This window comes from Artemia sp. Qi Xiang Cuo, chromosome 12 (assembly GCF_049724085.1).
Source record: "Artemia sp. Qi Xiang Cuo chromosome 12, ASM4972408v1, whole genome shotgun sequence".
Lineage (NCBI taxonomy): Eukaryota > Metazoa > Arthropoda > Branchiopoda > Anostraca > Artemiidae > Artemia > Artemia sp. Qi Xiang Cuo.
Genome location: NC_142805.1, coordinates 42,699,683 through 42,716,835, shown reverse-complemented (window position 1 = coordinate 42,716,835; position 17,153 = coordinate 42,699,683). Strand labels below are relative to the sequence as shown.

Sequence of the window (17,153 nt, the reverse complement as noted above, 5' to 3'; positions counted from 1 at the left end):
GAAAATACTGAATTACCATTTTACTGCGATTGTAGCATCTGTAAAGGCCATTATCATGATTTCACCAGTTCTTATGAGTCTAATGCAGCTAATTTAGAACACGTAGGCAGGGAAATCATGAAGAGAATCTGGAAGAGATGGCGATAAAAATATTGAATGAAACAAAAACAACTAGAATGGAGAGACACTCAGTTTTAGATTGGTCAAGTAAGAAACTATTGGAAGAAAGGATCTTTTATTTTTCTCTTCATGATCCCTTTCTAGTATACTGTAATTCCTTTTCCAAGACCTTTGTTGTGCTTTCGAGTTTTCTTGGGTTGGTAAGGGTATCCTTTCTTCCAATAGTTTCTTACTTGACCAATCTAAAATGAAGTTCTCTCGATTCTAGATGTTTAAATTTCATTAAATATTTTAGTCCTCATCTCTTCCACATTCTCATCATGATTTCTACTGTCCACAATTTCTAAATTGGCTGCATTAGACTCATAAGAATTGGTGAAATCATGATAACGTCCTTTACAGATGCTACAATCACAGTAAAAGATATTTGTATTTCAATATTTTCATTCATCATAGCTTAGTTTGAAACTTGCAGAGTGATTGCTTCTTGTAACAGACTCTCTGAAACATGTTGCTGAAATGACAGTGGGTTCTCCTGAAATATAGATAAAATCCTGAAAATTCCCATTGAAATGTCTCTGACTTTTTAAAAAAATTTAGTTGGCACCTTTCTGGCTTTGGAAGAAAAAAATATCTTGTTCATCTATATCAGACTCCTGGTGAAGGGAGGGGGGATATACCTAGATTAGGATTTTACTTATGAACTAGAACTATTCTAAAGAATAAAGATGGCTTAGGCTTAAATTTTCTAGAACATATTAAAAAAGAATGTTTTTGAAATCACATATTTACATAAAAAAAAACACTTAAAGTTCACTGTTAAAGATCCAAAAACGAGGATCCTATGACATAGAATAGTTTTTACCGTGTCATAAGCACTTATCGCGATCAGTTAGGTCCCTTGGTATCCACTGCGCGAAGAACCTAACCTCGTCTTCGGGACGGTGATAAGCCCCTTCAAATCTAGGACATTGAAATTCTTCTAAATTGAAAAGTGGAATTCTAGGGTAAGAGTTTTGAATCAAAATTCATCTGTAGGTACCGTACCCTTTACGTACAGTGCCTCAACCCCGAAATATTGCATATTTCACTGACTTCTTCCAAAACAGTTCTCAGTTCTTTACCATTTTTATTATGTGGTGTAATCACTCTGTTAAGAATCCCAGTCTGTAATGTAGTACTCCAAAAACCTTTATCATACTCAAACATGTTAAAGTTCACTTTCCAATGACAACAGTCAATTTCTTCGAGTTCCATAGACAATAAAAAAAATGCACATTCAAATATAAAACCGCGAGATGATTTTTTCAAACCAATAAATTCTGTGCCATATAGTCCTATCATCTTGGAAGCTATTAATTTAGTGTTTAAGCAGAGAAGTACTTGATCAAACTTTTATACATTTGCTCAAGGATAAAAAGACTTGTTTCGCAATTGCGAAAGTAGTAGTTCATTGACTCCCACAGAATCCAAGTGCCATAGGTTTAATTCATTGCGCAACTAACATTCAACGCCAGAAAAATCGATTGTGAAAGAGTTCATTGAATCCAATAGTTACACAGCTGGTTTCTTTCTTCAATGGCTAGGGGGAGGAGTCGTAAAACCATCTGAATTCATTCGGGGAGGAGTCATAAAACCCGTAGAATTTATTGCGGGGAAGATTCATAAATTTTGCACACACTGTTCAGAGGGCCGTTTGACCAAGTCCAATGAAATAATAAACCGAAAAGATTAACAAGAAATTTAAAGAATCTACTGGGTTTCTGGAAAATGTTAGTATGATCATAGTAAAATTGACTTCAATAGATTTGATTTTGCATACACTGTTCAGATCCCCATTTGACAAAGTCCAATGAAACAATCAACCAAAAAGAATAAAAAGAAATTTGGAGAATCTACTGGGTTTTTGGAAAATGGTAGTATGATCATAGTAAAGTTGATTTCAATAAATCTGATTTTGCATTAACTGTTCAGAGGTCCATTTGACCAGGTCCAATGAAAACAATCAACCGAAAAGATAAAAAAGAAATTTGGAGAATCTACTGGGTTATTGGAAGATTTTGGTATGATCATAGTAAATTTGACTTCAATAAATCTGATTTTGCATACACTGTTCAGAGGTCCACCTGACCAAGTCAAATGAAACAATCAACCGAAAAGGCTAGAAAGAAATTTGGAGAATCTACTGGGTTTTTGGAAATTTTAGGCTGGGTTTTTAGAAACTGAGCATTGCAAAGTTGACTTCAATCAATCTAATTTTGCATAGACTGTTCAGAGGTCCATTTGAGCGAGTCCAATGAAACAATCAACTGAAAAGATTAAAAAGAAAATTTAAATATTCTAAAATGTTCGATTTGCTAGCATACTCTAAAAATAATGGAAACATAGCAAAGTAATGCATAAAATATTTTTATTGAAACAACGATTTGTAAAATATTAACATAAAAATATGTTACATATATTATACATTATTAATATCATTGAACAACTTTGGACATTTTGAATCTGTTTCGTAAAATAATTCATCATGTTCTCTCTTGATAGTGTAGATATTCTCTTCTCTTAGTTCGTAAACAGCAGAATAATCATTAATCCATTTTGAATCATTCACAACTTTTATTGTGGTGTCAGCTACAGGTTCAATATGCGTTTCGTCTTTGCTATTATTGGCTTCATTAACTATATTTGTTGGTATATAATCAATGGTAGTAATAATGTTCTCATGCGCTTTCTTTTACATCAATTTATTTTTATACTCATTAGTGATATTGTCTGCCAATACTCTTTTTATTTCGCCAGCGATTTCACTGTCTATTGTTACATTGTTTTTACACAAGTAGCAGTTCTGGACCAGATTCTGGCCTATGTTGCCAGGTGGTGCGCATTGCGCAATTTTAGCACTGCGCCGATTTTGCGCATGTCATTTTGCCTTCACAATAACAATGACAAAAACTCAAAATATTGAAGTCTAGTGTTTACTGACAACTTCTACTGACAGATTCAGGAATCACAGATTCAGATTCAAAGTCCTGCAGGGGCTTTGATCCTACACCCGCTATGCTGAATAGATTTACGATTGACATGTATGACATCAAAAAACCATCCAATGACAATGAAAATGAAGATGAAACTCTTGAGGAAATTTTGGGCAATATAGAAGGAGGGCTATTTAACTTTGTTTAACTTTGAAAATGATCTTGAATACTAGTCGAAGATCTATACAATATATGACTAAAAATGTACAAAACTAATCCGAATTTCATTACAAGGAAAACACAAATAAAATAACAATCGGAACTGTTGAAGGACCTTGCGAAGTTCTTGTCGTTCTAATTTATATTTTAAAAGCTACGAAACATTTTGTTCTCATAACTAAATTTAAGAATTTACATCTTTTTGAAGCTTAGAATTGCAATGTCATAAAAACATTGTACAAAGAAGTAAAATTTGATGTCACTTACCTAAATGACATTTTGGAGAGATATGACCTTCAAGGATCATGCTTCTCTTTAGTTATACATTAGAAAATCCTATCTATTAGTTATCTTTGTCAAACGCGTTTTAACTTCTACGTTTTTGTATAACTTATCTATATTGCAAGACCAGTATACTGAGTACCTATTTCTTTTTTTAGTTCTTTAATCACAATTTCTATTGTTCTGTTGTAAGTAACATAAAATACCACCTTAGATATTGAAAAGTATTTTTTGTTGTTGTTAGATGTTCTTTAATTTCCGCTTTTATTTAATTCCCTGACATACCAGAGAACTGAGGAAAATATCTTTCTTGTCAAGCCAGAGACTAAGAACAGAAAATGTAAAACACAAAAGCGCATGTACTCAGTCGAAAAATGCTTCACTGTTTCAGATTTCGGAATATGGTGCCGAAATCTGTCAATTAAGACTGAGTCCTACCAATTTTGAGTTCTAGAATTCTGAAAAGCAAAATTCACAAAGTCTGCACCTATCTGGTAACGTTGTCTCTGAATTCCTTTTTTTTGCACTCATCCCTGCAAGATATAATTTAGGTTTCAGGTTTATTTCATCAAATATATAAAAAATCAAGCCAACATAATTAGAAATAAACAATAAGTAGAACAACAGGGAAATTTTTATACAAGACAGTGGAACGTTCCACTGTCTTGTATAAAAATTTCCCTGTTGTTCTACTTATTGTTTATGATGGAAAGGCAGTGTGGTCTTCGTCGCTATTGAATATGATAAGAAATCTCTACGCTAGGGAAAAAAAATAATTTTTGCTAACACGTAGCGATTACATACATAACTTCCTAAATCAACCGAAATCAATAAATCAATTCCAAAAACAAATAATAAGGGAAAACGAATAAAAAAAGTAACAACCAGTAACAACCATCATCAAATACAACTCCCAGCGAAAATGCGCTGATGGCGCATTTCCGCTTCCCTTGGTGCGCTATCTAATGTCAGGCTCCTGGCATCACTTCTGCCACGTAGAAAAGATATGATTTATGATATTAGTGCAGCAGTAGGCCTTTCTTTTCCCTTTGCTTTCATTTGAATGCTAACACCAGAAAGATGACGATATGATCTAAAAACGGGTAACGTGTTACCAGAACCATCAGCTGTGTTACCAGAACCATTAGCTAGAAATTTTCCCTCTTCATCAACTATTATTTTTATGTTGGCATTCACCTTGAGTGATATCATCTCTGTATATCTCGCTCTCGCATATCCTCCATCAGCAACGTAGAATGGTTTCGGTAGTCCAAGTGAATTTAATCTATCACTGCCATAATAAAGCAAGCATACATTTCCAATGAGATCCCCACTAATACTTGTTTCATAGTTCAAATATTTGTCTGTCAGCATTCAACGCAACGACTTTATCATGTGCGCACTTTTCTTTGAATATTTCATTTTCACTTTTTTTAATATGATGCAAGTGTTTATCCTTCCAATGTACGAAAATTACTGATTTAGTTCATACATTAAACTAGGTAGTGTCAAAAACCAACCATAGAGCACCACTGAGACAGCCGCGTAGTGTCTACGAGAAACCACAGAGTACCATTGATACAGCCGCATAAATAAGAAAAAATTGACAATTTTTCGTGCAAAAAATTCTAAGTAAAAAATAGAAGTGTTACTACAAACATTATTTTTCTAATAGTAAAAATCATGACTAACATATCTATATCATTCTCATTCTGTATTTCGAGAACATTAAATGCGAATTTTTTGTTTAAGTATATTCCAAGTCATTTTGACATGTAAAAAAAAGTTGAAAAAGCTGTTCTATGTTAAAAAAATTTATAAGAAGTTCAAAACAAAAATTGAACTTCAAAATAAGTATAAAAGGGGAGGAGGGGCCAAAAAGCTGGGAGACGGAGTGTGGGGCATTGGGACCTTTGGAGGTTGTGCCATCAATAACTAAGGGCTGTCGTATCATTGCCTGAAATGAATACGTCTTTTTGTAATAGCTCCAATAGTATACCCACTATGGATCAAACCCATAATCCTTCACTACTAGATTTATTTTCATCGAACTTTTTGTGTAAGACAGAGCAAGAAGCGTATTTTGTAAGGAGAATTTGTAGTAACCTCATCGCTTGAGATAAGGATAGGGCCCCGCTTGAAATCTTGCCATTGCTAGAGAAAAATTCCTAGAATCCTTATCGAGATATAAACCGAGTCATATTAATTATGATAATGAATGTATTCATTTCTAGAACATTCACAAAAAAAAATTGAGGAAGGGCGGACCTGTCATGTCCATAATGGGTGTACTACCAAATTTCATGACAATCTGTCCTGAGAGCCTATCATTTAACAGTTAATTCATAAGGTGATATGTGAGGTTATATTTAACTTGGAGACGTTTTTTTTAATGGGGGGGGGGGTATGGAGCCATGTCATATTCATTACGATACCGTGTCTATCATTTTATTTTTAACAACCACAAAAGAATATTTTAAATGGAGGTATGGACCCTATCATACTCATAATACATATTCTACTAATAATCATGTTAAGGATTAGGTTCAAAAATTTGGGCAGAGTTGGGGGGAGATATAGATCGGGTCACATTAATAATGATAATGGATGTATTCATTTCTAGAATATTCACAAAAAAAATTGAGGAAGGTCGGAGCTGTCGTATCCATAATGGGTGTACTACTAATTTAATGACAATCTGTATTGAGAGCCTATCATTTAATTTTTAATCCATAAGGTGATATGTGAGGTTAGTTTTAACTTCGAGACGTTTTTTAAACGGGGGGAGGGGGTATGGAGCAATGTCATATTCATTACGATACCGTGTTTATCCATTTCTTGATCACAACCACAACAAATATTTTAAACTGGGGTATGGGTCCTGTCATACTCATAATACATATTCTACTAAAAGTCCTGTTAAGGTTTGGGTTCAAAAATTTGGGGGAGATATAGACCGAGTCACATTAATTATCACAATATATGTATCCATTTCTAGAACATTCACAAAACAATTGAGGAAGGGCGGACATGTCGTATGCATAATGGATGTTCTAATAATATTTATGACAATCTGTCCTCAGATGATTGAACAATCTAAAACCGGAAATAGTTACCTATTCTTTAAAACTGAAATAGTTGCCTTTTCTTTAAAACTGTAGAAGTTGTCTGTCTTCCAGTTGACCACCCCCTCCCCTTCTAATGCTCTTTGAAAGGCAACAAGAACTCACAGATGATTGAACAAAACAAAACCGGAAAAAGTTACTATTTATTTAAAACTGTAATTATAAAAGTAATCTAATTTAAGTGCTTTAGATTTCCACTATGTAATTCCTCAAGTTTGCATTAACGCTTTTGCAGGTCAATAGTTGCATCATAATCAATATTTTTATATTTTTGTCAAAGCATCTCAATGCTTTACTTTTTTATACCGAGGGACGCTAGAACCGGACAGCAAGAAGTTCCTGGGACCTTCAGTTGAAAGGAAGCTTTGTGTAATCCTGAGTCCATCCTGGTCACAATATGGTTTTCCATACTTGGGGACACCCCTCTATCAACCTATGTTGACGTCCTACGCTAGCAATTTCAGGCCTATTACCTCCAATTCATTATATATTCATACCTACAAATATTATACTACAACGGGGAGGTAGCTCATAACAGATATCGTAGATAGGAAGAGGCTTTTCAGCCCAAAAAAGCCCACTAAAACAAACAAAACCCACAGGAATTATCCATCAATCTGAATCCAGCGCAACGCTGTGTCGTTTACTAGTCTGTAATTCGCTCGAGGGATGCCACTCGTCAAGGTCATCCTCAAGCGCCTTTTGTAGTAAAGGTTCTGGCTAGGCAAACTTATGAAAGGTCCATCGTGAGGCCGCGCAAGCAGGATTTCACTTTCGGGGATAGGGACGGAGGAAGGAGCTTATTAAAGAGTAGAGACCCCGAACCATCTCACAAATCTGGAACGAGTTCTAGGCTTACACTGCGGTTGATTGTCTCAACGTTCCAACTATTATATTTATTTTCTTAGGCAATCTTCAAATTTGACTGACCCTTTCTTTTACAGATTTCTGAGAAACTCATAGACTCTTTCTATTCTTCTATTCCAGGCACTGATCGGGTACACACTTTTTGGCGAGAGTTTCGGGATCCGATGGTTTGTGGGTATGACTCTTATGTTAGTTGGTGTTTTGCTACTCAACAAAAAGAAGTTTCAAGCTAAGAATAATATAAAAAATGAGACACAAAAAGACAAGAAATTGTGATTAGTTTCTTTTTTTCTAATGAACTATCTTTGCAGAATGCAGTTTGCATTTGAAAGTGATGGATTTTTCAATTGTTTGAATATATTGTTTAGAATAAGACACCATTCAGTGTATATTTTTTTTCTGTATTGTATTTATAAAGGGAAAATAAAAAAAACACTCTTGGATGACTCAGAAAGCGGTTCATTGGCGGAAGATTAAACCAACGTTTTCTTTTTTCAGAAGAGAAAAAACATGCCTCACTTAGAAACAACCTAAAATTACTTACAAAAAACATAGGCGATACGGTCCATGAATTCATCAGAACGGTCCATGGATTCAGTAAAAAACGAAAATTAAAAAGAGGCTTCTGAAGAAATTAATTTAGAAAATATTCTCCATAAAAGAATTTCTTTTAAGCAGAGCCATTTATGTTTGATATGATTACTAATAGTTCCTGTCCGTTCATGGTTTCATAATTCATTCATACTAACTCCCGTTCGTTTAAGGTTTGGATTATTAAATGATTAAACTAAAAAAGCAAGTTTTATTTTTCGACTGAAGGTAGGGAGCAACATTAAAATTGAAAACGAATAGAAATTATTCCGTATATGGTCACTCCTCAATCCCACGGTCTTAACGCTAAAGTTTTTGAATAATTAAAAAAAAAACCTCTTATTCTAATTAAACGGCCTTATGTTTTAGGAGTCATTCTTAAAACATTGGGACAAAAAAGTGAAAATTCAGCGTAAAAACCTAGGTATTTAGGAGGGGGTGGCATCCACATATACGGGATAGTTTCTATTCATTTTAAGCTTTGATGTTAGTCTTTCAGTTGAAAAAAAAAATATTTATAAAATTTCATATCTGATCGTAATGCCGGAAAATCCGCCTTCCCCTCCGTGAAAGATATCCCCGAAAAGTTATTCCCGCGTAAAATACTCCACCACCAAAAAGTGTCCTGCGGATGATTGCGCCTGGAAAATCCTCCTTAGCCTAATTTCATTTGAAGATTTGTTGTTTTTTTTCTGATCGTTTTTCAAATCATTCCAGAGAAAACCCCTTCCGTAGAAAATTTCCCCCCAGATATCTCCCGCCCCCAGCCCCAATTGAAAGTTCCTACCGCAGAAAATTCCCCCATGAAGAATTTGTCCTGTGGAAAATTAACCCACCCACGGAAGTGCCCCTCAGACAAATCTATTTCTGCTGAAAATTCCCCCAGAACATCTCCACATGTAAAATTGATTCGCCAAAGAGATAGTAAGACAAATAAAAATAACTTCGTATATGAATTCTGGCAAATTCTCCACGCGTAAAATTCATCCTGGAAAGTTCACCCCTGGAAAATTTTCCCCGTAGAAAAACCCCACCCCACCCCAGAAAAATGTGAATGTTTCCTAATAACAAATACTATATTTAAACAGTGGGCAAGTTCTATAACTTGTAGTCCTTTTCCCAGGGGCTACTAGTGGTCATGTCATCACCTGCGGCATAGTTACTGGACCTTTCAACTAAAGATTTCCCAAAATTAATAGCCAAAAATTTCACAGCGGACAATAGAGATAAAATGGCCTTTTGTAATAATTACTGCATTCCCCACAAAATTGCATGGCTTTCCAAGTTTCCATGTTCTTGAGTGGTATAAATCAACACAGGCATTCCAACAGAGCTACATCAAAATAAACTTCGAACATATTTCATTGTTGGTTACCAGTTTTGTTCATACTCCCAGACATCATATTTCAGAAATCTGCTACTATTTGGTGAAGCTTGCTATTAATATTACTCATGATGGTTTGGCCCACAGTTTATATAATTAGCAGTATGATCATTCCCTATCTCATCCATTATAAAAACCCGGACCGAGGTGCGAGTGCTCCAGAGAACGTATAAACATGAGCGGCATTAGATCTTTTCACGGGTAGACAAAGAATAATCACCTACGGAAAAAGTACTGACAAAACCACTTGGCCGGCTCACCAATAAGTGGACAATAAGTGCACAAATAAGTGGGAGGAGCTTTTTGTTCGCACCGAGAATGAAGAGCCAGAAATCATCTGCGGTAAACTTACTGGATAATTAAATAAACTGTGGTTTGGCCCTACTTCTTTGATGAGAAACAACAAGACTTTTAACAACACCCTCTTTCAATGGTCACTTCTTTCGTAATATTCAAGAGGGCATTGCAGTATATGCCCAGTTTTTGCACCAAGATACTGTACAGTTCTTTTGAACGACGAAACGAGGTTCTTCTTTAATAATTTTATTGGCGTTTCTTTTCTTGACAATTCGCTCTGGGCTCCCAAATAAGCCTAAAGAAACTCATGAAAACGCACCAAGCTGATCGGGTGGGAACGCTTATGTACATCAACCCGAAGCTATGTCATTTAATAGATCAACTCGATTAAAAAACGCATTGTTTTTACAAAAAGAAAAGACAAAATATTAGAAATTACAAAGATCATGAATCAATTCATCTAAAGTATCAAAATTAATCAGCACATATTCATTTCAAATTTTCTTTAAAATTAGGGTGTTTATTAACGAAAAAACAGCTAATTTGTCAGATCTTGACTTTATGCAACACCTGAGGCTGCCTTCAAATTCAACTAAGCCCAATAAGCGTCAAGATGCACCCTACCATGTATTTGTTGTAACATGTCGGCTGCTTTGTGAGTAATTGGCGGTGAAAACAGCAAAGAATTAATTGCATTGCCGAGGAGCAAAAAATAAACAAAACATTCAGACAAGATTAGAAAGACATCAAAATTACTAATACTCAAACTACTGAAGCTTATTCGTATAGTTGGTATTTCAAAACTTTCTAGTCAGCATTTTAATCAAATACTCTCTAATTTCTTGCCTTGTCATAATCATTAGATATTCATTTCAATACATGTGAGTTGCTCAGAACTTTCCATCATTAGAATAACTCACCTGACCAATTTGCCTCAGCCAACTCATCTAAAATATGAAAGCTCTTCAGTGATAAACAAACGCAGCAACTATCATCATTTCAAATCTTTTTTTACACTAAATTCCAAGTTATTTCTAACATCTGGAAAAGTCCAAAATTACCAGACATTCTAGAAATACCAATTAAACTAATTAAAAGCTATTCTGACGTGTTGTGTGATGTGTTTCAAAACCGTCGTCCTTACTTTTTAATGAAATTACCTCTTCCGTTAAGTTCCCAAATTGTTGGAAATCACGTTTTATTACTCCCCTGAAAAAGAAGGGTAACAAGCAATATCTTGATGATGTCGGTCCCATTACACTTATTCTCACTTTCTTAAAATTATACGAATGTTTTTTAGCTGAATGGTTGAAAGTAAAGGTGACCACAGCCAATTCAAAAATTTAAGCTCTATATCCACCTTCCACTATCTTGTTCACCTTATGGACACAATATGTAACATACTAGAAAAGCTCTAATGAATTTCAAGTTGATCCTTTTAATTTTAAATAATTGCGTACTTACTTTTCAATAGGACACCAGTTGTCAAATACCTAAATGTATATACTGAGCCCCTCTCAATTTGTAATGTTGTGCTCCAGAAAACTTCTTAGGCCCAATTTTATTTCTTGTGTTAATAAACAGCCTTGGTGTCGATTTCCCGGATATATTTATATATGTTGAGTATCCATCTATCCTGCAGACACATTTCAAAAGCAGCCCAATGGATATCCTGGAGCAGATAGCAGGTGATGCTGTTACTTAATGATAATAACCAATAGTTAAAAGTGAAGCATTTTAACAATTAATTTCCTTAAGACCCCCTTCTTTTACCTTCTCAACCCCCTCCCCCTGAAATGTCAGTTAGCAGAGTGAAATTACTGGGTGTTGCCATCTCAAGCAACTTATAATGGTCCCTCAAGCAAATTAAAATCACCATGTTAATCACATTTTAGAATACACAAACAGCCCATTTTCCCTTCTTGAAAAAGATAGATGTCACAAATTGCACTGTTTGGGCATTTTCCTAGCATTTGTACACTCATTCATCAAGTACACATATCTTGTTTAGCATCCTGGCATCTCCAACAAATTCTTGGACAGCATAGATGCAGTCCAAAAAAGGTGACTAAGAATTATCTTCAATTAGTGTAAAGTCCCTTATATCTCCTTGTTTGGAGAGCCAATTGGGGCACACTCAAGGAAAGGAGAAAAATTCTTGCATTTTGCACAGTTAATGTTCAATAAGTGAATCCCTACCCACCCCAACTCTCTTTTTGTCTTACAGTTGTTTAATGTTTATTTTGCCAATTTTGAGCTTCCTTTTATATTCTCTTTTTTCTTAACTAAATAATGTTTTGTATTTTTTTTTGTCACGAGAATAAAGAAGTCCTTGTGTTTTAATTTTGTTTATTCCCATTTAACCCTGAAAGTTTTAATTGGTTTTTACAATTTTACTTACCTCTTTGGCATTTTGATTTTTTTTTTTTTTCAAGAATAGCCATATTATATTTGTTTTTTTTATTCTATTTATTAACTCAAAAATGCAAACTCGGCCCATCTAGGCTTGTGATGGACATTTTTTAGAAACAACTCTTATCTTATCTTACCAAGAGTTAAGCGGATATGCAGCCTAGGGTTTGCTCAAACTTAAACTCCAACAGCATAATAACTGAAATTTAGCCATTTATTTTACTACAATTGATTACAGTAGCTAAGACTTTGGCATTTCTCCTTGCAAGTTTTTCATGGCCTCTGTATCTTGCATGGATAATGTAGTTAACTTTTTCCCCACTCGCTCATGAACATCTAAATATTTAGCTACACATCGATCTATACAGACTGCTTCACCTTTTGCAAGCTCAGCATCTTTATATTTAGGAGGAATGCACTTTTTCTGACAAGCAGATGTCATCCTATTATACATGTCACTCATCATTTCAATTTCAAGTTCCTGAACTAGTTGCATTTGTGCAGCATTTAATTGTGGAAGAGCCATTTTGTCACCAAGAACAGTCTTAGTAAGTCAAACTAATAAAGGTTGTAAGCTTCTCAGAACTTTCTCTCTGGTGTATACTCTCCTTGGTTTGACTTCTTTATCCTTTCTCTAACTTTCATAGCCTCCTTTCTCCTTTTATCAATGTCATATTTTGCTAAAGCAAACGATCCGACACCACCAATTATTGCCAAGGCACTATAAATAAAAGGAAAACAAAATTAAGACAATAAAAGAAACACATAACGACAGTCAGAATAATTCTTGAACTTCTATATGCCAAGGGGAGGGCCTCTTGGTATATGCATTGTTCTGGCCTCCATAAGAACAGAGAATACAAGTAAGTTTAAACTTATTTTGCAATATCAAAGTAAGTGCTTGAAGTATCCCAGATAGTAGGCCAACCAAGTAAACTACAGGCACCAGATCCTGAGGCCACTTGTCTATAATAACGAGTTGTAATTAGGGTCAAGTTTTTTTTTTTTTTTTTTTTTTTTTTTTTTTTTTTTTTTTTTTTACTGAGTCTCATACTGGTTTCATTGCTTTATTACTGGTTTAGGGTGAATCAGGGGAAGTCCAACACCGACCTCCAATTCGTCTATGGTCCGTTGTATCTGTGGGAGGCTTTCATATTTTCTTCTATATTAGTAGTAGTAGGCAACAGTGCCATCAACTTCCAGCAGAGTTAGCACGTCTTCCAGTCAAGCGGTTTTCAAAGTTTTTTGGAGGGCGATTTTTTAGGAACACAGGTAACTAACTACTTTAACTTGTGCAGATTATAAAGTAAGTGAGATAGAGAATTTGTTTTCATTTCTTATAAACTAGAAGACCAGGGGTGTCTTCCTGTTTTTTCTTTTTAAACAAGCTAATGTTATTAGTTGAAGAGATAAGAGTGGTGTCGGTCTTACTCCCGAAAAAGCCCATCTGGGGAAAGTCCGACAAGTCGGACTTACCCCTATGGGGGAAGTTTGGCAGGGATGTCAGACTTACCCCCTTTAATCAAAGATTGATATTTTAAATAGTAGAACAGATTATAAGCTTTAGATAATAAGGGTTGAAGCCAGTAACCATCCTTAGATGAATCTACTTACTTAGTGGAATGTAGTGTTGTGTTGATCATTCACGTATTGTAGTTCTATGCAAGCTCTCGTTTATCTTTCTCCGTTTTCATTGTTTTTCCGTCTTAAACTTTACTTGTGACAGGTTTTCAAATAAATTCATCCATTCATTCATAATTCCTTGGTCTTTTCTAGATGTCTAGTAATTATGTTCCGAAAACACATTGCGGGGTTGGAGGAACATATGATGCAACTCAGCTACAAAACGCACTAGCAGAGATATCTTCAAAGAGACTGCCTATGCTACAGACTTCCAGAGTTTTTCAGATACCGCGCACTACCTTGCATGACCGTCTCATGAAGAAGACACAATTCAAAAAGCCAGTTTAGGGTGGAGGGAGAAGCAAAGAAATTCCTGCTGAAATAGTAAAGGATATGGCTCAGGGTCTCCAAATACTTGAAAAGTGGGGCATAGGTCTCAGCAAGCAGGAATTTCTTGATCACGTCCAAGACTATCTCATCAAGAACAAAGTTCAAACAAGATTTAATGACAACCAGCCTGGTTATGACTGGTGGGTGGGGTTCAAGTGCTGAAACAAAATTTCACTAAAGAAACCAAAGACTAGAAAACAAAATACTTTTGCAGCAATCTAACCCCTTCATAAATGTATGGTTTTTAGGGGTTTTTGCATGAACCTGCCAGGACAATGGATATTCTTGACAAACCCAAGTGCCGGTTAAGTGCCGGTGCAGAGATCCTGGCAACACGAAAGTTGGAACCAAAGGCTCACCAGCCACTCGTAGAACAGGTGGTAATGGACGTGAAAGTACAACTATCTTGGCTTGTATCAGTGTAAACGGAGGAAAACTCCCACTTCTACTAGTTTTTTCTGCAAAGAATACCTGAACCTCCTGGATACCTGTAGATGGAGCTTACCCTGGTGCATCTTACTCATCTACCAAGAAAGGGTGCAAGACGTCTGATCTCTTTATGAACTGGTTTGAATTCCAATTTCTTCCTCGTGTAAAGGGAAAGGCACTCCTCATCTTAGATGGACATGGCTCTAATCTTTCTCTCGCTCTTGTCAAACTCAATTCTCAAGCTACCTCCACATTCATCCGACATGCTTCAACCTCTCGATAAAGTAGTTTTCAAGGAAATGAAAGTGTCTTATGATCTCGTGCAATGGCAGAGGGATCACCCTGGCAACATTCTGTCAAAGAAGAATTTTGTATGTCTCTTATCGAAGGTATGGGACACCTATCTCACTCCTAGTCTGATCGAAAAGTCGTTCAAAGCAACTGGAATCTTCGATCTGAGTGTTCCAATGAGAGTAAGCCCATCCGTAATTGACCATAACAAGTTTGAACCTGCCAAGTTGAGATGTTATGCACAAATGAAAAAGAAACAAGAGGAAAAGGCAGGCACACCTAAAGTCACAACCACTGTCAACACCGAACTAGAAAAAAATTACCGTTTCTGTTGCCGTTAGTCCAGGTAACCAATAAAAAACTTTTGAAGAGATTCTTCTTGACTCAATCAAGCAGCCCGACCAACCATCAGTTTCAGGAATAGAAAAACAGAAGTAAATTGCAAGAGAGGCAGAAGTGATAACATCAAATAACATCAAGAGGCGCTTGAGAGGGGAGAAAATTTAAAAGCAAAAGACAAAGGGAAGAAGAAAGTTCAGATGGGAAGGGTGTGAAATCGAAAAAAAAATTCTTTCTAAGAGGAAAGCAAATAGAGACTCGAGTGATGGCAAATCAAACATCAGCCTTGAATTAGGCTGTGATGAGGATGATCAGAGTATTCAAGATACTATTCAAGAAAGTGACAGTGATTTCAAGGACACACCCAGTAAACAAAAGATTGTTCCCAAGCTGAATGAGTACTATGTAGTTAGATACGATGCCAGGAATGACGAACATGGTTGGTATATAGGAAGGGTTCTAGACTTTCCTGACGAGGGGAAAGTCAAGCTCAAGTTTCTTCACTGCTTGAGCCTTGCCACCTACTCATTCAATTGGCCAAAGAAGGATGATATTGATACTGTGGATGACAAATACATTTTTGCAGGACCAGTCAAGTCAGTGGGAACCAGGCCATTTGAAATACCCCAAATCCCTCAGGTCATTTTGTCATACAAGGCTGTCACTAGCAAGAGTCAGTAGATCTTTGTGTTATGCCCATACACGTAAGCTACAACAGCTATGAGTCATTTTTTGTATCTGAAGTCAAACCATGATTTGTGTGATATGTTTTTCTTTACTAAAATACAAGCAATCATTTAAATTCAGTGATTTGTGCACCTTGGCTAAGATATTTGTAATGTTATCAAGTTGGGTAAGTCTGACATTGTTGGAGTTACCCACACTGGCAGAAAAAAGTGTGGTCTGGCCTGTTGATGCCCGTCAAATTAACAGAAAAATTGTTTTCTTTTGGACTTGTAGTGACTCCTCTATCCCCTTTAAGATGGTGAAGTTAACTTAGTTTTGGCATATTGTTGAAAAAAGCTAGTAGGGTGCGTCTCGCTTCCCCCAAAGCTGGGGTAAGTGCAACACAGCAAACTACACCAACTTCGAGACCTGGTGATGGGTTATATACACAGTAATTTTAGTCAATTTAACATAAAAAAAAAATGTTATAGTGTCAGACTTTCCCCAATTCACCCTACTTGTTTAAAACAAAATATGTCCTTTAAATTAAATTAATTAAAAAAAAACTTTCCGAAAAATAAGTTTTTCAAAGAAAAGTAAAGTCCATTTTAAACTTAAGCTCAGGAGATACAAATACCTGTTAAAATTCAAACTCAAAACGACCAGAAATTACTGTTAAAGAATAAATGAAACCCAAAAACGAACAGAAATTAAATAAACAATCATAGCAAAAAGATATAACAAGTAATAAAATAAATGAATAAATAGATCTTAAAACGAGTCACGCTTAGATTGAATATGAAAATCAAGCTTAAAATGAAAACAAGTATTTTGCTATTAAAGAATAAACGAAACTTAAATCAAACAAAAATTAAATAAACAATCAGTGCAAACAAACATGCAATATATATGAATGCAAATGAATAAATAATTCTTGAAACGAGTGAAACTTAAATTAAATATTCAAATCAAGTTTGAATCGAATAAAAATAACTACAAACAAGAGTTTGGGTATCGTCTCACTGCAGAAGCCTAAAACCTACTGAGTCATTGGCGCTTTACTGAAAACAATTCTTTGAAATATTTTCACTTTTGTAACTTTAAGGAATCAAAAATTAATTAAGATTTTAGGGAATAAATATC

The 17,153-nt window shown here is 35.4% G+C and overlaps 3 protein-coding genes across 3 annotated transcripts in view; 1 reads left to right on the top strand and 2 right to left on the bottom strand.

Moving 5' to 3' along the window:
* LOC148946140 (transmembrane protein 42) overlaps positions 1 to 8,023 on the top strand; it is a 38,773-nt gene extending 30,750 nt beyond the window's left edge. Inside the window, exon 4 of the mRNA XM_089098287.1 lies at positions 7,709 to 8,023. Coding sequence (XP_088954413.1) covers positions 7,709 to 7,864 — 156 coding nt within the window. The 3' untranslated portion in view covers positions 7,865 to 8,023. The remainder of the gene's footprint in view (positions 1 to 7,708) is intronic.
* Positions 8,024 to 12,472: 4,449 nt separating this feature from the next.
* Positions 12,473 to 12,798, bottom strand: Tim10 (translocase of inner membrane 10). The gene has a single exon (XM_089097816.1). It carries the CDS (start codon positions 12,796 to 12,798, stop codon positions 12,514 to 12,516), a length of 285 nt encoding a protein of 94 aa, XP_088953942.1. The 3' UTR covers positions 12,473 to 12,513.
* A 53-nt stretch (positions 12,799 to 12,851) lies between these two features.
* Positions 12,852 to 17,153, bottom strand: part of LOC148946138 (uncharacterized) — a 50,331-nt gene continuing 46,029 nt past the window's right edge. Inside the window, exon 2 of the mRNA XM_089097817.1 lies at positions 12,852 to 12,993. Within this exon, the coding sequence (XP_088953943.1) occupies positions 12,852 to 12,993 (142 nt within the window). The remainder of the gene's footprint in view (positions 12,994 to 17,153) is intronic.

Excerpts from the sequence above, each read along its gene's own strand:
- Tim10 (XM_089097816.1), bottom strand. The coding sequence starts at position 12,798 with ATGGCTCTTCCACAATTAAATGCTGCACAAATGCAACTAGTTCAGGAA.